This window comes from Oncorhynchus clarkii, chromosome 1, assembly GCF_045791955.1.
Source record: "Oncorhynchus clarkii lewisi isolate Uvic-CL-2024 chromosome 1, UVic_Ocla_1.0, whole genome shotgun sequence".
NCBI lineage: Eukaryota > Metazoa > Chordata > Actinopteri > Salmoniformes > Salmonidae > Oncorhynchus > Oncorhynchus clarkii.
The window spans coordinates 6157657-6178823 of NC_092147.1; the positions used below are offsets into that span (position 1 = coordinate 6157657).

The 21167-nt window shown below is 42.4% G+C and overlaps 1 protein-coding gene across 3 annotated transcripts in view; it reads left to right on the top strand.

Moving 5' to 3' along the window:
* The window catches only part of LOC139414845 (lisH domain-containing protein ARMC9), a 90702-nt gene extending 69942 nt beyond the window's left edge, over positions 1–20760 (top strand). For 2 of the 3 annotated variants that reach the window (XM_071162440.1, XM_071162441.1), the window contains one exon: positions 7180–7327. In XM_071162440.1, coding sequence (XP_071018541.1) covers positions 7180–7241 — 62 coding nt within the window. In that variant the 3' untranslated portion in view covers positions 7242–7327. Of the gene's footprint in view, positions 1–7179; positions 7328–20591 lie in introns of those variants that run through there. The other variant, XM_071162449.1, reaches the window with a different exon arrangement.
* The last annotated feature ends 407 nt before the right edge of the window (positions 20761–21167 follow it).

The following is a 21167-nucleotide window of genomic DNA, read 5'->3' on the forward strand; positions in this document are numbered from 1 at the left end:
TTCTAAGGTAGTGCGCCCCAAAAAAAAAGCAGCATCCTGTGCTATAAATGTTACACTTTTCTACTGAAGCCAATCACAGGGAAACGGATTGGGAGAAGAACCTATCGTCTGGCCCCGGTGGACTTTTAGCTGGAGGTCAGGAATCTTACAGTTGCTCCAACACTTAGTGTGTTGTGTTGTGTATTTACGTACACTATTCAGTAAATGAATTGTTCAGATCATTTCTGTGGCTGTTGTATAACACTAAGCATGATGTGACAGAATGGATATTTTAGCTCAAAGTGTTGTGGACAGAATGGCTCTTTAATCTCAAAGTATTCTGGACAGAATAGCTCTTAACTCAGTGTTGTGGACAGAATGGCTCTTTTAACTCAGTGTTATGGACAGAATGGCTCTTTTAACTCAGTGTTATGGACAGAATGGCTCTTTTAACTCAGTGTTGTGGACAGAATGGCTCTTTTAACTCAGTATTGTGGACAGAATGTCTCTTTTAACTCAGTGTTCTGGACAGAATGTCTCTTTTAACTCAAAGTGTTCTGGACAGAATGTCTCTTTTAACTCAGTGTTGTGGACAGAATGGCTCAAAGGGCAGGCAGACAGACAGGCCTATGTGTGCCTGTGGTGTGAGTCGTATTATTATACAAGCCATTGTGTCATGCCTCATCTGTCAAAAGCAAAGCCATTTCAAAACTAACAAAACATGACAGCAATATTGGCTTACGCCTTCAAACCACACACTGATCTTATTGCTAGCACAATGGCTAATGTTGGGAAAGCTTTTATTAGACTTTAAAATAAGCCGTATTGACATAATGGCTACCAAGTAGATCTCGTGCTGTCTTCTCAAAGATCAGCGATTGGGCAACGTTTTAGATACAGTGTTAGCTTTATTGCGTGCTTCCTGATAAAGCTATGACACGTCTTAATTGAACATAGAGATAAGATGGATGGACAGTCTCTTGTTTGCAGTGTGATCTCTTAGTCCCGAGATAACATATTGGGTCTTTTCTCTCTCTCTCTCTCTCTGGGTCTATCTTTTTCTCTCTCTCTCTCTGTCTCTCCTTCACTGTCTTTAATACATTTGGAAGTCATTGTTATGATTCTCTATAGGGGGATGGACCTTCTACACTGTAGTTTAACATGACTCTATAGGGGGATGGACCTGTAGTTTAACATGACTCTATAGGGGGAGGGACCTACACTGTAGTTTAACATGACTCTATAGGGGGATGGACCTTCTACACTGTAGTTTAACATGACTGGACTACACTGTAGTTTAACATGACTCTATAGGGGGGTGGGGATGGACCTTCTACACTGTAGTTTAACATGACTCTATAGGGGGATGGACCTTCTACACTGTAGTTTAACATGACTCTATAGGGGGATGGACCTTCTACACTGTAGTTTAACATGACTCTATAGGGGGATGGACCTTCTACACTGTAGTTTAACATGACTCTATAGGGGGATGGACCTTCTACACTGTAGTTTAACATGACTCTATAGGGGGATGGACCTTCTACACTGTAGTTTAACATGACTCTATAGGGGGATGGACCTTCTACACTGTAGTTTAACATGACTCTATAGGGGGAGGGACTTTCTACACTGTAGTTTAACCTGCCTCTATATGGTGATGGATCGTATGAACTATAGTTTAACTTGGAGTCGTCAGTGGAAGCTAATAATGACCCTATACATCAACATGATGGTTCATTATAAAGCCTGTCTCAGTCAGCCCAGAGATGGGGATCTCACTCGTTGTTTGAGTATGCTCATTTGAAGTAAGCTTCAAAGTGTCATGGACGTGATTGTTCCTGAGTAGTCAGGAAATCAGGAATTTCAGCATTTCGGACATACTCCTTTTGTAATTCATTGAATTGACCGTCCCTAAACCAAACTAAGTGTTTGTAAGTTTTATATTGGTTAGAGCCAACCTGGTAATGAAGTAACGGCTCAAAATGTTTTGTTGGAGAGAGTGGTCATCAAGGACCAGGTTTATAAGGAAACACTGCTGTGACTGACAGAGCTGCTTCAGAAGGTCACTAAGAGGTGTTAGCTAGCCACCCTTGAATGGTCCACCGAGTGATCTGAGCTACAACAGCAAGGGCTGCAACGTTAGTGAGCGGACAGAGACCTGGGTCGTATTCCAGGAATCTTGGATTCCTGATCCAAGATGGCGTAGCAGTGCAGACGTGTTTCGTTCGTCCATCTCGTGTACTTTTGTATTTTTTCGTATTTTTTTGTTATTTTTTATTTTTGTTATTTTATTTTCAATCTCTTCTCCATTTTAGTTAAATTATACCTTCCGGTAACCTGCCTCACCCAATGTGATACAGAACCACTATTATTTGTCATTTTTAGACCTTATAGCAAACCTTATACCACAGCCATCAGAAGCTAACCAGCTAATTAGCTACAAGCTATTTAGTCATTGTTAGCCACTGCTAGCGGCCTTTACCTTCTGCACAGCTAGCTAGCACCCACCGAGGTACCCTGTACAGAAGATATCCCTGAGGCCCACCTCCCGGCCTACTCAGTTGTTCACCCGGACTCCACCCAAAGACGGCTAGAATACACTACTCCACCGGATCCTTGCCGTAAGCTCTGGACCTTGGCACCGGATCACTGCTGCTGCCGAGTGGCTATAGTGGCTAACGCCTCTGTCCCGAAGCTAGCACCAGTTAGCCGTGAGCCAGGCGCATCTCCCGGATAGAAAACTAAATTACTACAACTACAATACCTCTTTCGCCACCTGGCTTGGATCCTTAGTCGACACAGCGCACCACCACGACAGGTCTGCTGACGAACACTCCATCCGCTGTGCCTTCAACCGGCCTCCGGCGGAGCAGGCGCTTCTACTAGCCCCGGGCTACTAACTTTAAACGCCGCGTGCAAGCGTAGTAACGACTACTCCGCGGCCTCCCTGTTCCATCTATTGCTGCCCCCTGCACCCTATGATCACTTGGCTACATAGCTGATGCCCACTGGACTGTCCATAAATCATGGTACGCCATTCTGTTTATATATTTATTTATTTTTATCTATTTATTATTATTTATTTATTTAGTTTATCTGCCGGCCCCAGCCGCGAACTCGGGCTCTGTGTGTAGTTAACCGACCCTCTGCCCATTCATCGCCATTTTACCTGTTGTTGTTTTAGCTGATTAGCTGTTGTTGTTGTCTTAGCTAGCTCTCCAAATCAACACCTGTGATTACTTTATGCCTCGCTGTATGTCTCTCTCATATGTCAAAATGCCTTGTATACTGTTGTTCAGGTTAGTTATCATTGTTTTAGTTTACTGCGGAGCCTCTATTCCACTCATAATACCTCTGATACCTCACCCATTATAACCAGCTTATCCAGAGATACAACCTCTCTTATCATCACTCAGTGCCTGGGCTTACCCCCGCTGTACCTGCATCCCACCTTACCCCTGTCTGCACATTATGCCCTGAATCTATTCTACCACGCCCAGAAATCTGCTCCTTTTATTATTTGTCCCCAACGCTCTAGGCGACCAGTTTTGATAGCCTTTAGCCGTAACCTCATCCTACTCCTCCTCTGTTCCTCGGGTGATGTGGAGGTAAACCCAGGCCCCACGTGTCCCCAGGCACCCTCATTTGTTGACTTCTGTGATCGAAAAAAGCTTGGTTTCATGCATGTCAACATCAGAAGCCTCCTCCCTAAGTTTGTTTTACTCACTGCTTTAGCACACTCTGCCAACCCTGATGTCCTTGCCGTGTCTGAATCCTGGCTTAGGAAGGCCACCAAAAATTCTGAGATTTCCATACCCAACTACAACATTTTACGTCAAGATAGAACTGCCAAAGGGGGAGGAGTTGCAATCTACTGCAGAGAGAGCCTGCAAAGTTCTGTCATACTTTCCAGGTCTATACCCAAACAGTTTTAACTTCTAATTTTAAAAATTAACCTCTCCAGAAATAAGTCTCTCACTGTTGCCACCTGCTATCGACCCCCCTCCGCTCCCAGCTGTGCCCTGGACACCATTTGTGAATTGATCACCCCCCATCTAGCTTCAGAGTTCGTTCTGTTAGGTGACCTAAACTGGGACATGCTTAACACCCCGGCAGTCCTACAATCTAAGCTAGATGCCCTCAATCTCACGCAAATCATCAAGGAACCCACCAGGTACAACCCCAAATCCGTTAACATGGGCACCCTCATAGACATTATCCTGACCAACTTGCCCTCCAAATACACCTCCGCTGTTTTCAATCAGGATCTCAGCGATCACTGCCTCATTGCCTGTATCCGCTATGGGTCCGCGGTCAAACTACCACCCCTCATCACTGTCAAACGCTCCCTAAAACACTTCTGCGAACAGGCCTTTATAATTTACCTGGCCCGGGTATCCTAGAAGGATATTGACCTCATCCCGTCAGTCGAGAATGCCTGGTCATTCTTTAAAAGTAATTTCCTCACCATCTTAGATAAGCATGCCCCGTTCAAAAAAAATGCAAAACTAAGACCAGATATAGCCCTTGGTTCACTCCAGACCTGACTGCCCTTGACCAGCACAAAAACATCCTGTGGCGGACTGCCATAGCATCAAATAGTCCCCACGATATACAACTGTTCAGGGAAGTCAGGAACCAATACACAGGTAAAGCAAAGGCTAGCTTTTTCAAGCAGAAATTCGCATCCTGTAGCTCTAACTCCAAAAAGTTTTGGGACACTGTAAAGTCCATGGAGAACAAGAGCACCTCCTCCCAGCTTCCCACTGCACTGAGGCTAGGTAACACGGTCACCACTGATAAATCCATGATAATCGAACATTTCAATAAGCATTTCTCAACGGCTGGCCAGCTTCTCCTTCACCCATATCCAGACAGCAAATGTTCTGAAAGAGCTGCAAAACCTGGACAAATCAGCTGGGCTAGACCATCTGGACCCTCTCTTTCTAAAACTATCCGCCGCTATTGTTGCAACCTCTATTACCAGCCAGTTCAACCTCTTTCGTATCGCCCGAGATCCTTAAAGATTGGAAAGCTGCCGCAGTCATCCCCCTCTTCAAAGGGGGTGACACTCTAAACCCAAACTGCTATAGACCTATATCTATCCTGCCCTGCCTATCTAAAGTCTTCGAAAGCCAAGTTAATAAACAGATCACTGACCATTTCGAATCCCACCGTACCTTCTCCGCTGTGCAATCCGGCTTCCGAGCCGGTCACGGGTGCACCTCAGCCACGCTCAATGTACTAAGGTGGATCAGGGAATCTGCTTTGCTTTATCTTGGCCAGGTCGCAGTTGCAAATGAGAACTTGTTCTCAACTAGCCTACCTGGTTAAATAAAAGTGAAATCAATTAATTAATTCATTAATTAGTGCAACAGATTTTTAAAAAACAGCATTTCTTATTGAAGGTAATTCAAATAGTCCCTCTGTTTCAGTACCATTTTCTTCCGTTTGGTGCCTAAAAAACGTGGACTGAAAAACGTGTTATATTGTCGACCTGCAGAGCGCCCCCTGAAGACAATAACAGATCCCCTGTTGTGTCGCTATGTCGACCAGAGCAGGTGGAAGAATGTGATGATGTGCTTGCATCACACACACACACACACACACTGACCCACTCGCTCATAGATAATCGATGTGATGATGAAATATTACTTAATTTTGCAGAGGGCCTCCATTCTTTTGATAGTCACTAGTGGTATAGAGTTCCAACCTGGTCTCATAGACACACATTAAATGTAAATCCGGGGGCACTCAAATTAGTATTATATGTCACATTTGGTATGGTTACGATAGAAGTTTACTTAAGGAAATAGTGAAAATAGGATGGATTGGTCGAGAAAACGTGTAAATCAAATCACATTTTATTAGTCACATGCGCCAAATACAGTGAAATGCTTACTTACAAGCCCTTAACCAACAATGCAGTTTTAAGAAAAATAAGTGTCAAGTAAAGAATAGATAAGTGAAATTGTTTCATAAAAATAACAAACAGTTAAAGAGCAGCAGTAAAGTAACAGTAGCGAGGCTATATACAGGGGGTAACGGTACGGGGTAACGATTCAAAGGTTGCGTGTTCAAATCTCATCACAGACAATTTTTGCTAATTAGCAACTTTGCAATTACTTAACATGTTAGCGAACTCTTCCGCTAACCTTAATCCTTTAATCTAACTCCTAACCTTAACACTAACCGCTAACACCTAGCCTAGCTAATGTTAGTGTTAGCCACCTAGCTAACATATTATACATTTAACTTTTCTTTTTTTGTTATATATATTGTACGAATTGCAGTTTGTAATACAGTATATCATACAAAATGGATGCTGGACATCTACAAATTAATACATAATTCGGAGTATCTCCCGGTTTTACATTTGATTATAACCCCTCGAGTTGTCAAGGTGGAGAGTTCCCAAATCCGGTTTCAGCGAAAAAAGGAAGTTCGTTTGAATTAGTTGTATCCCTGAAAACCGGATACATCCGATTGTTGGTAACTTCGCTACGGGTGATGTATGGGTAACAGGCTTGACGTGTTATGTGCAACCAGCTCACCTACTTTTACACTATAATTTGCCTATTAGTTGTTAAATTTTTGTTTGGAAAAAAAAATATATATATTTCAAAAAAGGAACCGTTTCACCGTATTAAAACGACAGTTCATGTAACAGTGATGACCAGTGAGGGATAGATAGAAATGAATCACTAATCACAGTAAATAAATCATCTTCATAAATGACTGTCATAGCAACACAATAACTAGGGCTTTACAATGTTGGTGAAATGCTGGGTTTAAGTGGGTTAAAATCTTCCTAGATGTCACAGCTTGTACAAAGGAATGTATAAAAATGTTGAATTTTGGCAATTTAGCAAGTCTTTATTCATAGAACAAAAATCAGATTTATTGAATTCTCCAGCTGGTCTTTATTAAAAAGCACTTCATTTAATATAACAGGCTTTTAAAATTCAATATTGATTCACAATATCTACTTAAAATTTGGAAGATACGCAAAAGGCAATCTTTTTTGTGAAATGGCCTTTGTGTGCTGATGAATATGGGAAGTCTTAACTCAATCACACATACGTTCTAACAATACTGTTGGCTATGATAATGCTCCCAGTATAACCACCTAACACCTCACTCCTTCCCTCTTGCCACGCCCCCCCCCCCCCCCCCCCCCCCCTCTCTGCTCTCCAGGCAGCCAGTCGTACACAGGAAGTGAAAAGGACCTTTCACCACGGGGCCGCCATATCTCCTGAGGAGCCTCCAGCTTCCTGTAACTCCATCCGCAGGTTGTGATCAGGGTCAGGGCATTAGAGAGGCTTGAGGTCGGTGGAGAGGTGGGGGGAGAGAGCGAGGGGTGGAGGAAGGGGGTAGAGAAGGAGGAGGGGTGGAGGGAGAGAGAGGGGGGCAGAAGGAGGGAGAGGTGGAGGAAGGGGGTAGAGAAGGAGGGAGTGGAGGGAGAGCGAAGGCATAGGAAACAATGTGCAGGATTGTAGCTCAGGGAGGGGCCCCTTTCAAACCTCGGTATAGAACACTTTGGTAACACAACACTGCTCTCAAATAAGCACAACAACAATACGCCCTACCTACCTAACCAGCTGGCCAAGGCTTTCTTCTCTTTACCTATTTCTCTCTTTTAACTCTCTCTCCTGGAGAATAAACACCAAAGTACTCGCTCTCCCATGTCATCTTAAACACATTGGATGTTACATAACCAGCTACTGGACAAAATTCATTCATTCCAAATCTATGGTACCGTGAACATCACCAGCTATAATGTAGTAGCACTATTGCTAACCAAAGGCTGTGTCTCATCAAAGATGGTTGAAAGGGTTGATCGAGGGTTCCTTCCACCATGTTGCTTTTCCGCTTGACTGTTAGGAATTTTAAATGAGTGACCCATTGAGGAAGGAGGAAATTAAAAGTATTTATGACTAACACTATGGTTAATGGAGTAGGGCTCCTTTACAGACATCTATTTATGACGAACGCTGTGGTGATAGTATAGTAGAGTAAAAAGTATAGTAAAAAAAATTAAAAAATGTAATCAGTGTCTTATAACGTCCCTCCGTTTCCGGTGACGAGGTGGACGTAGTACAGGGTATATAACATGCTCAGGTGAAATAAAGCTGGACTTTGCCACCTTTTCCTTTTTCAGTTTAAAAGGTTTTGATTTTGTTTGGTTTTGACTCAGCCTTCCTAATCCATATCCAGTGGCTCAATTACTGATTCTGCCCTCCTGCTTTCCATCTGAACTTTAATGCCCTCCAGTTTAACGCTCTCCTTTTAAGCCTATACTTAAATGCTTAACTAATACTTTCGTAGGAACTACATAAAACAGCTGTAGACAGTATTTTTACAACCAACCAATACACGTCACATTATGGACAAATCTCTCTTTTGTCCAGGAATTAATTTTTCCTTCGTTCTATACGGATGCTCATAAAGAAACCAGGATTTACATTTTTGGGGGTCTGTGTGTTTATCGAAATCAAGTTGTTACGCTGGTCTGGATCGTCTCTTGACTTGTAAATAGTTTGTTGGTTGCTCAGCTCTTTGAAGGGAAATGTCAACTAAGTGAATATCAGCTTTGCTTTGATTTGTTATCGTGATTCACTTTGAATAGCTGCTTTCATTGAACTTTTCATTATGTTAAATTATAGTGTTTACAAGAAAGACACAAAGATGATGTACTTCTGTCAGGCTAGTGTACATTAGACTGTAGATAATCATCTGTCAGGCTAGTATAATCATCTGTCAAGCTCTGTCAGGCTAGTACATTAGACTGTAGACAATCATCTGTCAGGCTAGTGTACATTAGACTGTAGACAATCATCTGTCAGGCTAGTGTACATTAGACTGTAGACAATCATCTGTCAGGCTAGTGTACATTAGACTGTAGATAATCATCTGTCAGGCTAGTATAATCATCTGTCAGGCTCTGTCAGGCTAGTACATTAGACTGTAGACAATCATATGTCAGGCTAGTGTACATTAGACTGTAGACAATCATCTGTCAGGCTAGTGTACATTAGACTGTAGACAATCATCTGTCAGGCTAGTGTACATTAGACTGTAGACAATCATCTGTCAGGCTAGTGTACATTAGACTGTAGATAATCATCTGTCAGGCTAGTGTACATTAGACTGTAGATAATCATCTGTCAGGCTAGTGTACATTAGACTGTAGATAATCATCTGTACATTATGAGGTTTTATTCACGTATAAAATCAATCACATAACGTAGGCTACTTGAATCCGGGTGACATTTAACATTTCCACAGTTTCACCGATGCTTCACTGTACAGTATTTCTGTAATATATAGCTGAATTTGTGTGATAATGTATTTTGACACAGTAGCAATGAATTGTCATATCTTTGTATATGTGAATTAAATAAACTTTTAAGTGTTATGTATGCTGTCTTACACTTGTAACCGATTTAAACCAAGTCCTCCTGAACTAAAGAGTATGTTCAATGGAGATTCTCTATTGAACATACTTAGTCCAGGACTAAGATTAATCTGTGTCTGGGAAACTGGTCTAAACCATAACAAATGATTGCAAACGTATTTTCTTAAGCGTACCTTTCAAGAAATGTTGAAAGGGACACAAGTCTTGCCCCTCATCTCAAACAATGCCATTACCATTGAGAGTTATAGACTTAGTGGCCAGTTTATTAGGTGTACTCCCACCCCGTTCACGAAAATGGTTTGCTCCTACAGACAGTGAGTCACATGGCTGTGTCTTGCTATATAAAGCAAGCAGGCAGACAGACATCAAGACATTCAGTTACTGTTCTATTTAACGTTAGAATGGGCACAGCGAGTGACCTAAGTGACTGAGTGTGGGTATGATCGTCGGTGCCAGGCGCGTCGGTTCCAGTATCTCAGAAACAGCCGGCTTCCTTTTTACGCAACATGGTGTCTAGTGCAGCGGTTCCCAAACTAGGGGTCGCGACCAATATGGGGTTGCCTGATATGAAAATGGGGTCGTGGGAGAATTTCCAAACTCAAAAAAAATAAACTCCCCCAGCATATGCTCTCCAAATGGACGTTAGCTGTGAAGGACTGAGGTGCCCCATGCATTTACTTTTGTTAGGGGATGCTATTCACGAGGATGTATTCTTCTGTCTCGTGATTCCTGAGCATGACACGGCACAGGGGATGTTTAGTGCGCTGTGTGGCTGGCTATATTAACATAAAACGGATTCCATGGGATCGAATTTTATTTTTTATTTCACTTTTATTTAACCAGGTAGGCTAGTTGAGAACAAGTTCTCATTTACAACTGCGACCTGGCCAAGATAAAGCATAGCAGTGTGAACAGACAACAACACAGAGTTACACATGGAGTAAACAATAAACAAGTCAATAACACAGTAGAAAAAATAAAATAGTCTATATACATTGTGTGCAAAAGGCATGAGGAGGTAGGTGAATAATTACAATTTAGAGTGATAAATGATCAGATGGTCATGTACAGGTAGAGATACTGGTGTGCGAAAGAGCAGAAAAGTAAATAAATAAAAACAGTATGGGGATGAGGTAGGTAAAATGGGTGGGCTATTTACAATCATGTTGAGTGGTGAGCTTATGCACAGATGAGACTCCGTCTATGGCGGGCAGGCCTCTGCGCTCTAGTTATGAATGACTCTCCCTCTGCCAGATGGACGCAAAAGAGAGCAACTGGCTGCAAAAGAGCTGAGCACAGAACTCAGAGATATACTGCAGCAGGTAACTTTGATTGTAAACGACATCAATGCACATCCACTGCACGCCTGTTAGCACAACTGTGTGGAGATATGGGATCAGAGCATGACAATAGTCTATTTTACACTGAGGCTTGGTGGTTGTCAAGGAGGCGTGTTAGAAAGATGTTTTTGCATTGAGAGAGGAACTGTTGTCATTCACAATGGATAGAAAATTAACCAAGTCTTTCTGTGTGTGTGTTTTTTACATCTATTGTGAATGACAAGAGTTCGATTAACCTCAGTGTGAAATCGAACTTTGTCATGTTCCGTTTCCCAAATATGTGTGTTACATAGGCAAGGAGGCACATTTTCTTTTCATTGCACAGGAAGTCAACTAAGTCAGTTTTTTTTTAACGTGTAATGGAAGGAAAATGTGTTTCCTTGCCTATGTAACAGACATATTTGGGAAACTGAATGCAAGCATACAGGGAAAATACAAAAACATTCTACAGATGAGTGACGGAATCAGTGGATTCAGAGGAAATCATTCTTATTGGAGAGTCTTTCAAAAGCGAACCATGCCCCCTTCCCTCTGCTGTGCATGTTTCTAACAGGAAACAGTTGTGATGCCTGCACATCTCCAACGCTTGGAAGAGCACTTTGGGACATACTTCCCAATCCGTTTGGCTGTGATCCCGGCTCAGCGGACATGCTGGTAAGTGAAATCGAACAGCTGATCGAGCTGTCATAATACAGAATGCAGACAACATATTCCTGACTCAAAAGGAATACCCTTGCCGTCTCCCTCAGCATTAAAACTCACGGTACCCTTCGCCAGATCATACCTGTGTGAAGCTGTATTCAGGGCTCTTGTCTACATTAAAACCAAATATACACTGCTCAAAAAAATAAAGGGAACACTAAAATAACACCTCCTAGATCTGAATGAATGAAATATTCAGTGTAGATCCAGGTTGGATTGTGATCGCAGGGAAATACTGTTAGGATGTTTATCAATTGACTGACATAGCCCCAAATTTAAAAAAGTAAACATTGGCTGGTCTAGGGTTTACCGGCTATGGTGCGACAAACAAAAAGCATCCAGTCAGCGGCAGTCCTGCGGGCAAAAACAGCTTGCTGATAAGAGAGGTCGAATGGAGAATGGCAAGAATCCTGCAAGCGAACAGGCAGAGGCCACAAACAGGCAAATAACAGTGGTGAGCAGAACATCATCTTGAAATACACAACTCGTCGGTCCTTGTCACGGATGGGCTATTGCAGCAGATAACCTCCCTGGGTTCCACTCCTAACAGTTAAAAACAAGAAGAAGTGGCTTCGGTGGGCACGCCATCACCAACACTGGACAATTGAAGAGTGGAAAAACATCCCCTGGTCTGATGAATCCCACTTCCTGTTGCGTCATGCTGATGGCAGAGTCAGGATTTGGCGTAAGCAGCGTGAGCACATGGCCCCATACCGCCAGGTATCAACGATGCGGTGCGGTGCGGTGTAATGGTGTGGGGAATATTTTCATTGGCGCACGTTAGGTCCCTTGATACCTGTTGAGCAACGTTTGAATGCCACACCTTATAGAATTGATGCCTCGAAGAATTCAGACTGCTCTGTAGGCATAGGTGGGTCCGACATGGTACGAAATCAGTGCACTTAATAAACTGGAAACTGAGTGTATAATACCACATTTTTATATATTAAAATGTATTAGTGGCGCACACATTGTGCAGATATATTGCGGGTGTAGCTAAATGCTTATGGTCCTACCGCCAACAGTGCAGTAATACCTAACAATACACGCAAATCAAATTAAGAAATATTAGAACGAGAAATGTCAGAGTCCGCAATATAAATATACAGTGAGCTCCAACAGTATTGGAACAGTGACACATTACAATATTCAACAACTTGTATTTTAAAACAAACGTCTTAATTCTGCATTCCTCCTCAGTGTTGGTGGATGAGAGAGTGTGGCGCTATGCCACACAGCCCTCATAGACGGTCCTCTCCGTGGCTTACACACATGTCAAGAAAGCCAGCTATGTTGTGTCGGTGTGATACCTTATGGATGGAGTCCCTAATAAGCATGAAGCATTGTTTTGCCAATTGGGGGGGGGGGGGGGGGTCTCCAGAAGAACAAAGTCTGTAGGGCAGAAGTTGCTTTGTAAATAGTACCGGTTGAAGCAGGTCTAGTTCTTGGCATTCCAAGCAGGTCTAGTTCTTGGCATTCCAAGCAGGTCTAGTTCTTGGCATTCTAAGCAGGTCTAGTTCTTGGTATTCTAAACAGGTATAGTTCTTGGCATTCTAAGCAGGTCTAGTTCTTGGCATTCTAGGCAGATCTAGTTCTTGGCATTCTAAGCAGGTCTAGTTCTTGGCATTCTAAACCAGTCTAGTTCTTGGCATTCTAAGCAGGTCTAGTTTTTGGCATTCTAAGCAGGTCTAGTTCTTGGCATTCTAAACGGGTCTAGTTCTTGGCATTCTAAACCAGTCTAGTTCTTGGCATTCTAAACAGGTCTAGTTCTTGGCATTCTAAGCAGGTCTAGTTCTTGGCATTCTAGTTAGTTCTTGGCATTCTAAGCAGGTCTAGGGTCTAGTTCATTCTAAGCAGGTCATTCTTGGCATTCTAAACAGGTCTAGTTCTTGGCATTCTAAACAGGTCTAGTTCTTGGCATCTAGTTCTTGGCATTCTAAGCAGGTCTAGGGCATTCTAAGCAGGTCTAGTTCTTGGCATTCTAAGCTCTGAATTTGGCTTTCCTAGTTCTTGAAATATTATTCTAAACAGGTCTAGTTCTTGGCATTCCCTAGTTCTTGGCATTCTATCTAGTTCTTGCGAGGTCAGTTCTTGGCATTCGGTCTATTTCTTGGCATTCTATGATTTTGGCATTCTAAGCAGGTCAAATTCCAGCTCTGAATTTGGCTTTCCTGGAAATATTTATTTTCAGTGCCCCGTTTTAATGTTGCGCACACGGCCAGCGAGCAACGGCACAATGTGAGGAAACGTACCGCTCGTGACGGTGTGACCCACTCAAGTGGCCGCTTGAACCCAGAGCACGAGCCACGGCAGCATCGCTTAGCAGTCACTGCGACAGAGTAAGTCGGACGCTCCTTATCAAAACAAAAGTGCAGATACAGAGAGAGAGGTAATATGGAGAAAACATGGAACAGTCTTTATCATCAAAACAGCCTAACCATGTCAAACTATCAACAGTGTATCACCGATTTACGTTACCACTCTCTTCTTCTTCAGCATGAGTAGCCTGACTGGACAGGCCTACATTCATTTCTTCAGCATGAGGAACCTGACTGCACAGGCCTATATTAATTCCTTCAGCATGAGTAGCCTGACTGTACAGGCCTATATTAATTCCTTCAGCATAAGGAACCTGACTGCACAGGCCTATATTAATTCCCGATAACTTGTACACATTTCAACTCGAACAATTAAACCATTATATCAATCAGTTTATCCAGCCTTGACACTTCCATGTAAATATGTTTATATTACAATTCATTAGCCTGGTTACAGATCTGTTTGTGCTGTCTTACCAACCTGGAGTGACAATGAGCATAAGAGTTAGAATGACACAGCAAACAGATCTGGGACCAGGCTATACATTCAGAGGGCTCCAGAGGACATCTCTTGACATACAGGCCTACGAGAGTTTGTTATCCTTGTAAGTTTTAACATGAGGGGTCTTTCTGAGTTCTCCCTGCTGTTGCAACAGTTGTTTTGTGAGCTTCAGGTGTTCGCTGAAGAAAGACCCACAGAGATCTCCTGCAGGGTCGCCATCTGAGGGCCCCTCCATGACACGAGGCTCACTAACACTCACTGACACTCGCTGACTCTCCGTCAGCTGTGTTTATCTCTAGACAGCCAAAGTGTTGCACTGATACAAGAGGACGCCAGGCGAGAGCCAGCTTTTCTGTCTCTCCAACTGTTTTACTATCCTAACCCCCCCCCCCCTTTTCCTGGACCCACAGCAGAGTAGTTAGGTTCCAAGACTCCATCCACCCATCCCCAACGTTGCTCGTCTGACTTCACCAACGTTTGAAATTGATCAAGTGGCTGGTTTCTTTAAAGGCGCATTTTCAGTGATTGATTGTCACGTTTACTAACTGAAGATGTGAATAACGATGCCATGGAATGAATACCCTGTTTTTGTTTTTTTGTCATTGTGTGTTATGTAACTAATTTTACGTGTCATAGGATTTGAAGTGACTTTCAGTCAAAACCAAAACTGAAAAGTTACACTGACACCTTCGACACTTTCAACATTTCACTTCATTTCATTCAACATTTCCTAATAATCCCCAGTTTACAATTGGCTCATTAATCCCCCCTCCTCTACCCTGTAACTATTCCCCAGGTTGTTGCTGCAAATGAGAACATGTTCTCAGTCAATTTACCTGGTAAAATAACAAATAAATAAATACAAAAATTCCCCTTATCTAATGTACCATTAATGTTGTCGCCAATTAAGGACTTTAATCACAGATTATACAATGTTTAATTTTACAGAAATGTCCTCAGAAAGTCCTCTAAACCTCATCCTTATATTGTTGAAGGCCATTTTATACTGTGGTTTTAGCCTGGTCTCATATTTTATTTATTTTTGTTTTACTAGGCAAGTCAGTTAAGAACAAATTCTTATTTACAATGACGGCCTAGGAACACTGCCTTGTTCAGAGGCAGAACGACAGATTTTTACCTTGTCAGCTCGGGGATTCGATCTAGCAACCTTTCGGTTACTGGCCCAACGCTCTAACCACTAGTCTACCTGCTGCCCCTCATAGACTATACGTAACATAGTAAATGTTCATCCGAGACAATCACGTTAGTATATGTTATGTTTGGTATGGTTACATAAACCACTTACGGACTCATCACGGACAACTTTAGTATTTGAGCTGATTAGCGACGCATGTTAGCTAACCTTCCCATAACCTTAAACCTTTGAATTAACTTTTAACCCTAACCCCTAGCCTTGCTAACGTTAGCTACCTAGCTAACATTAGCTACCTAGCTAACGTTAGTCACAACAAATTAGAATTCGCAACTTATCATACGTATTTGAATTCGTAGCGTATCGTACTAAACGGAGTGACCGATTTACGTTGAATATGTAAATCTGTTAGCCCCTTACACACTCACGTTGTACAACTGATGTACAACGCATTTGATTTTTCTTCACAAAGATAATTGCGCAAGCATTGTGGAGATACCGCACAGTTTTGTCAACATTTTTGTGCAGACAAAACTCTCTGTTGTCATTCAAAAATATGAGTTATATCACTGTGTTGGTCATATCATAGTGTTGGTCTAGGGAAGGCAGTTCTCAAACGGTACAGGACCGTAGTGTTGTTCTGGGGGGGATGGTTCTCAAACGGTACAGGATGGTAGTGTTGTTCTGAGGGGGATAGTTCTCAAACGGTACAGGACCGTAGTGTTGTTCTGGGGGGGATGGTTCTCAAACGGTACAGGACCGTAGTGTTGTTCTGGGGGGGATGGTTCTCAAACGGTACAGGACCGTAGTGTTGGTCTGAGGGGGATGGTTCTCAAACGATACAGGACCGTAGTGTTGGTCTGAGGCGGATGGTTCTCAAACGGTACAGGACCGTAGTGTTGTTCTGAGGCGCATGGTTCTCAAACGGTACAGGACGGTAGTGTTGTTCTGAGGGGGATGGTTCTCAAACGGTACAGGATGGTAGTGTTGTTCTGAGGGGGGTTGGTCTGAGGGGGATGGTTCTCAAACGGTACAGGACCGTAGTGTTGGTCTGAGGGGGATGGTTCTCAAACGGTACAGGACCGTAGTGTTGTTCTGAGGGGGATGGTTCTCAAACGGTACAGGACCGTAGTGTTGGTCTGAGGGGGATGGTTCTCAAACGGTACAGGATCACCAACATACATGTAGTGTTGTTCTGTCAACACATGGCCAGGCTAGGTTATGGTTCTCAACCAGGAAGGTTGAAATTGTGTAACTGCCTTAATTTTGCTGGACCCCTTGCAGCTAATTGGGATCCATAATATATACGAATAGAAATCGGTCTGCATCGTTTGAAAAGTGAGCAACGCTGGGTGCCTGCCTCCGGTCCTTCCTGTCCAGCCTCTGGGTGAAGTCAGCACACACACACACACACACACGCACACACACACAAAGACACACACAGTTACAGGGAGATATCTGTGATCTCTGTGGTAATATCGTCTGCTATTATCTCTGTTAACAGTGCATATCGCATGGTTCTTCTGGCACCTGAAGGACATATCTGTAAATAAGTGGCACCTTAATCTATTATAAAGCTGATGAGGAAGTGACACGCTGAGTTAGAGAAACAGCCAAACACAAAAACACTTACCCGAAACTCAAGAAAGCTAGAAAAAAAAAGACATCTGCAGCTTCCAGTATATTCCAGTCTCAGATTGCTTTTGAAAAACGCTGAGGTCTACGCTTGTGTGTTGATTTATGGTAACCTTAGAGTGATGTTTACTAAACGATGGGCTTTTGAATGGGTATGGGGGAGCTGTTTACCTTGAGCCACAGCTGACAGGTTTCATAGCACACTTTTGTTCCATCTGCATTTTACACAGGAACATCCTCAGTTGACATGTGGAAAAGAGAGAGAGAGAGAGAGAGGCAAAGTTGACCTCGGCCCACCTCCTTCCCCAGCAGTGAATTATTTCATGGTGAGAGTGACGTGTGTTTGACTAACAGGGCCGTTAAAATCAGAATTAGCCCAGAATTAGCCCTTTTCAACTTGGAACTTGGAACTGAGTTGACTTTTCGTCATGGAGGCTTTTATTCAAGAGTGGAAAAGGGGTTGGTTCATCATTTCCAACCAATGTCTAATCGCTTGGGCGTGGCTACTGACTTAGTTAAACTTCAAAATTAGATAATTGGTCTCCCATGTAAAGGTTAACATTACATAATTTCGCAAATAGTTTAATATTTACTCATTCATTTTATACAAGATTTAGATGCAACTCTCATAACTGAGGCACCTGTATAAACAGAGTTAGGGTTAATGTGGCTGTATTGTCTTTCATGAGGTCACAAACATGAAATTAAACACACTAAAATACAAACAGGATTATGGTTTCCATAACAAAAAAGATGGAGACAATGGCTGCTAGGTTTCTATTTCTTATTAACAGTCTGTTTCATAGCCCCCCCCCCCCCCCCCCCCCCCAGCACTCTTTTACTTCCTCATTCCTGAGAGATGACAGAAGGGGGGGGTAGAGGTACAAGTTGTCAAGGGTGTGTACTGGTGGCGAAGTCAGGTGAAGGAGAGCAGAGTGTAGTGAACAGGCGCACACATTATTCCGGTAAAGTGAAAGTACCAAAAGCACATCCGCGTGCCCAAACACGGAACATAGACATATAGCCTGGCGTGTAACAATCACCAATTAACAAAATACAATTTCACACAAAGACATGGGGGGGGACAGAGGACTAAATACATGCAGTGTGAATAGGGAACAAGACAAAACAAATGGAAATATGGAAAATGGATGGCTAGAAAGCCGGTGACTTCGACCGCCGACCGAACAAGGAGAGGAGCCGACTTCGGCGGAAGTCGTGACACAAGTAGTCTTGGAACAGCAGATTTATGGTAATCAATAAACATAGATAGTGGAATATGGGGGGGGGCAATATAATTTGACCTTAGCACATAACTTCACACACTCTCTCTCTCTCATATACACCGAGTGTACAAAACATTAAGAACGCCTGCTCTTGAGACATGGATTGTGCATGTGTGCCATTCAGAGGTAGTAGGTGCCAGGTGTAACAGCATAGCTTCCGTCCCTCTCCTGACCCCAACCTGGGCTTGAACCAGGGACCCTCTGCACACATCAACAACAGCCACCCACGAAGCATCGTCACCCATCACGCCACAGCCCTTGCAGAGCAAGGAGAACAACTACTTCAAGGCCTCAGTGCGAGTGACGTCACCGATTGAAACGCTATTTAGCGCGCACCACCGCTAACTAGCTAGCCATTTCACATCGGTTACACAGGCGCACCACTTTGTGTCAAGAACTGCAATGCAGCTGGATTTTTCACACTCAACAGTTTCCCGTGTGTATCAAGAATGGTCCACCACCCAAAGGACATTCAGCCAACTTGACACAACTGTGGGAAGCATTTGGAATCAACGCTTTCGACAACTTGTAGAGTCCATGCCCCGACGAATTGATGCTGTTCTTGAGGGCACAAGGAGGGGGGGGGGTACAACTCAATAATAGTGCATAATTATTGCCACCCTTGATAACGATGAACAAAAAAAGACTATAAAATAAATAATACAAGTACTGAGCTTTATTGCAAAAATGTTTATTTAATATATTTTATACCAATACAATTGTTCAAATAAATAGATTTTGTTTAACAAGTCATTAAAAAAAATGTTTATTTAATATATTTTATACCAATACAATTGTTCAAATAAATAGATTTTGTTTAACAAGTCATTAAAAAAAATGTTTTGTATTTTTTTTAAAGACCGGTTGAAATTATTGGCACCCGTTTTCAATACTCCAGCACGCTACTTGTGAGGATAACGCCTGTGAGCCTTTTTCTAAAATTCTTTATGTGATCGGAGAACACATTGGGGAGGGATCTTAGATCATTCCTCCATACAGAATCTTCCCAGGTCTTTGATATCTTTCCTCTGCGCTTGTAGACTGACTGACCTCTTCAATTCCAATCACAGGTTTTCAATGACTATTTGCAACATTTGGATTTTGTGGTAAATTATTTTCTTTGTGGATTTTGATGTATGCTTGAGGTTATTGTCCTAACTCTGGGATAAAGTTTTACAAACGTTGATGCCAAAGACACACCAGAATGGCTTTCCAAGAGGTGTTGAGTGTTCCCGAATGGTCTAGTTTCAGTCCTGACTTAAATTTGTTTAAAAATCAGAGACATGGTTTGATTATTGCTGTCCATCATTGATTCCTGACCAAATTTAATGAGCTTGAGCAATTTTGACTAAAACAATTGATATATGCTGCCTCAAGAGTTTAAGAAAGTCGGAAAAATCTTATTCAACATGATTCACATGATTCATTTTTATGCCTTTTCCTCACCTTTCCTCACCTCATTTGCTCACATTGTATATAGACTTATTGTATATAGACTTATTGTATATAGACATTTTTCTACTGTATTATTGACTGTGTTTGTGTTTTATTCCATATGTAACTAACTATATGTTGTTGTTTGTGTCGAAATGCTTTGCTTTATCTTGGCCAGGTCGCAATTGTAAATGAGAACTTGTTCTCAACTTGCCTCACCTGGTTAAATAAAGGTGAAATAAAATAAATAAATCAAATTCACAGCTGTAATGGCATTCCACCAGGTATTAACTCTGGGGTGTGAAGATACTATATATGAAAACAAGATATCTTCGGTTATTTCTTAAATGTATTATTCCTTTGGAAAGTTTTCTATAATTTTCTTTCACTTTTAAAATGTGAAGTAGGTTGTGTGGATATGTCGTGGGGGGGGGGGGGGGGGGGGGTGTATAGACTTTGACTAGACACTGTATATATCATGCATTTTTTTTTTTTTTTTTTTATTTTACCTTTATTTAACCAGGCAAGTCAGTTAAGAACAAATTCTTATTTTCAATGACGGCCTGGGAACAGTGGGTTAACTGCCTGTTCAGGGGCAGAACGACAGATTGTACCTTGTCAGCTCGGGGGTTTGAACTCGCAACCTTCCGGTTACTAGTCCAACGCTCTAACCACTGGGCTACCCTGCCGCCCCACACACACACACATTGTCATCATAATCGGTTTGTTTGAAAGGTGGGTCAATTTCTGTTAAGGAAATAAATAACGTAATCAAAGCATATCAGGTTTCCTCATTTTGTTCTCGTTAATGTTTTCTACAGTACACCAAACCTGTTGAGAGTCGACAAGCCTTTTAACAGCCATGACGAAGAAAGGCAATCCATTTGGGGGAGAGAGAAAACTGAAAAAATAAAACCAGGAAAACGACAGGATGCACATGGCCCATGGAGAAGGACGGTTGGTTGAATCCAGGAAATGGAACCGAGAAGGAGAGGAAGAGGGGATTTTGGAACACAGCTGGCTTCAGATTTTTAAAAATCCTGTTTTGTAGCACATATTTTTTCTGTTCTTTCTCTATAGGCCTTTCAGGGACGGGGAAGCCTCGGCTTACTGTGGGTTAAGCATGGCTGCAGTGTCATCTGTACTGTTCTGTCAGCATATAAACAATCGTAAAAGAGAGAGACAGCACATCAAAAAACAATCATCAATTATCAATGTACTGCTCTACACGGATGCATTTTGACTGCAGCCTTCTTCAGTGTACAGTACATATTGATGCAGCCTTCTTCAGTGTACATGACACATTGACTGCAGCCTTCTTCAGTGTACATTGATAAGTCTTCTTCAGTGTACAGTATACATTGACTTCAGTGTACATTGACTACAGCCGTCTTCAT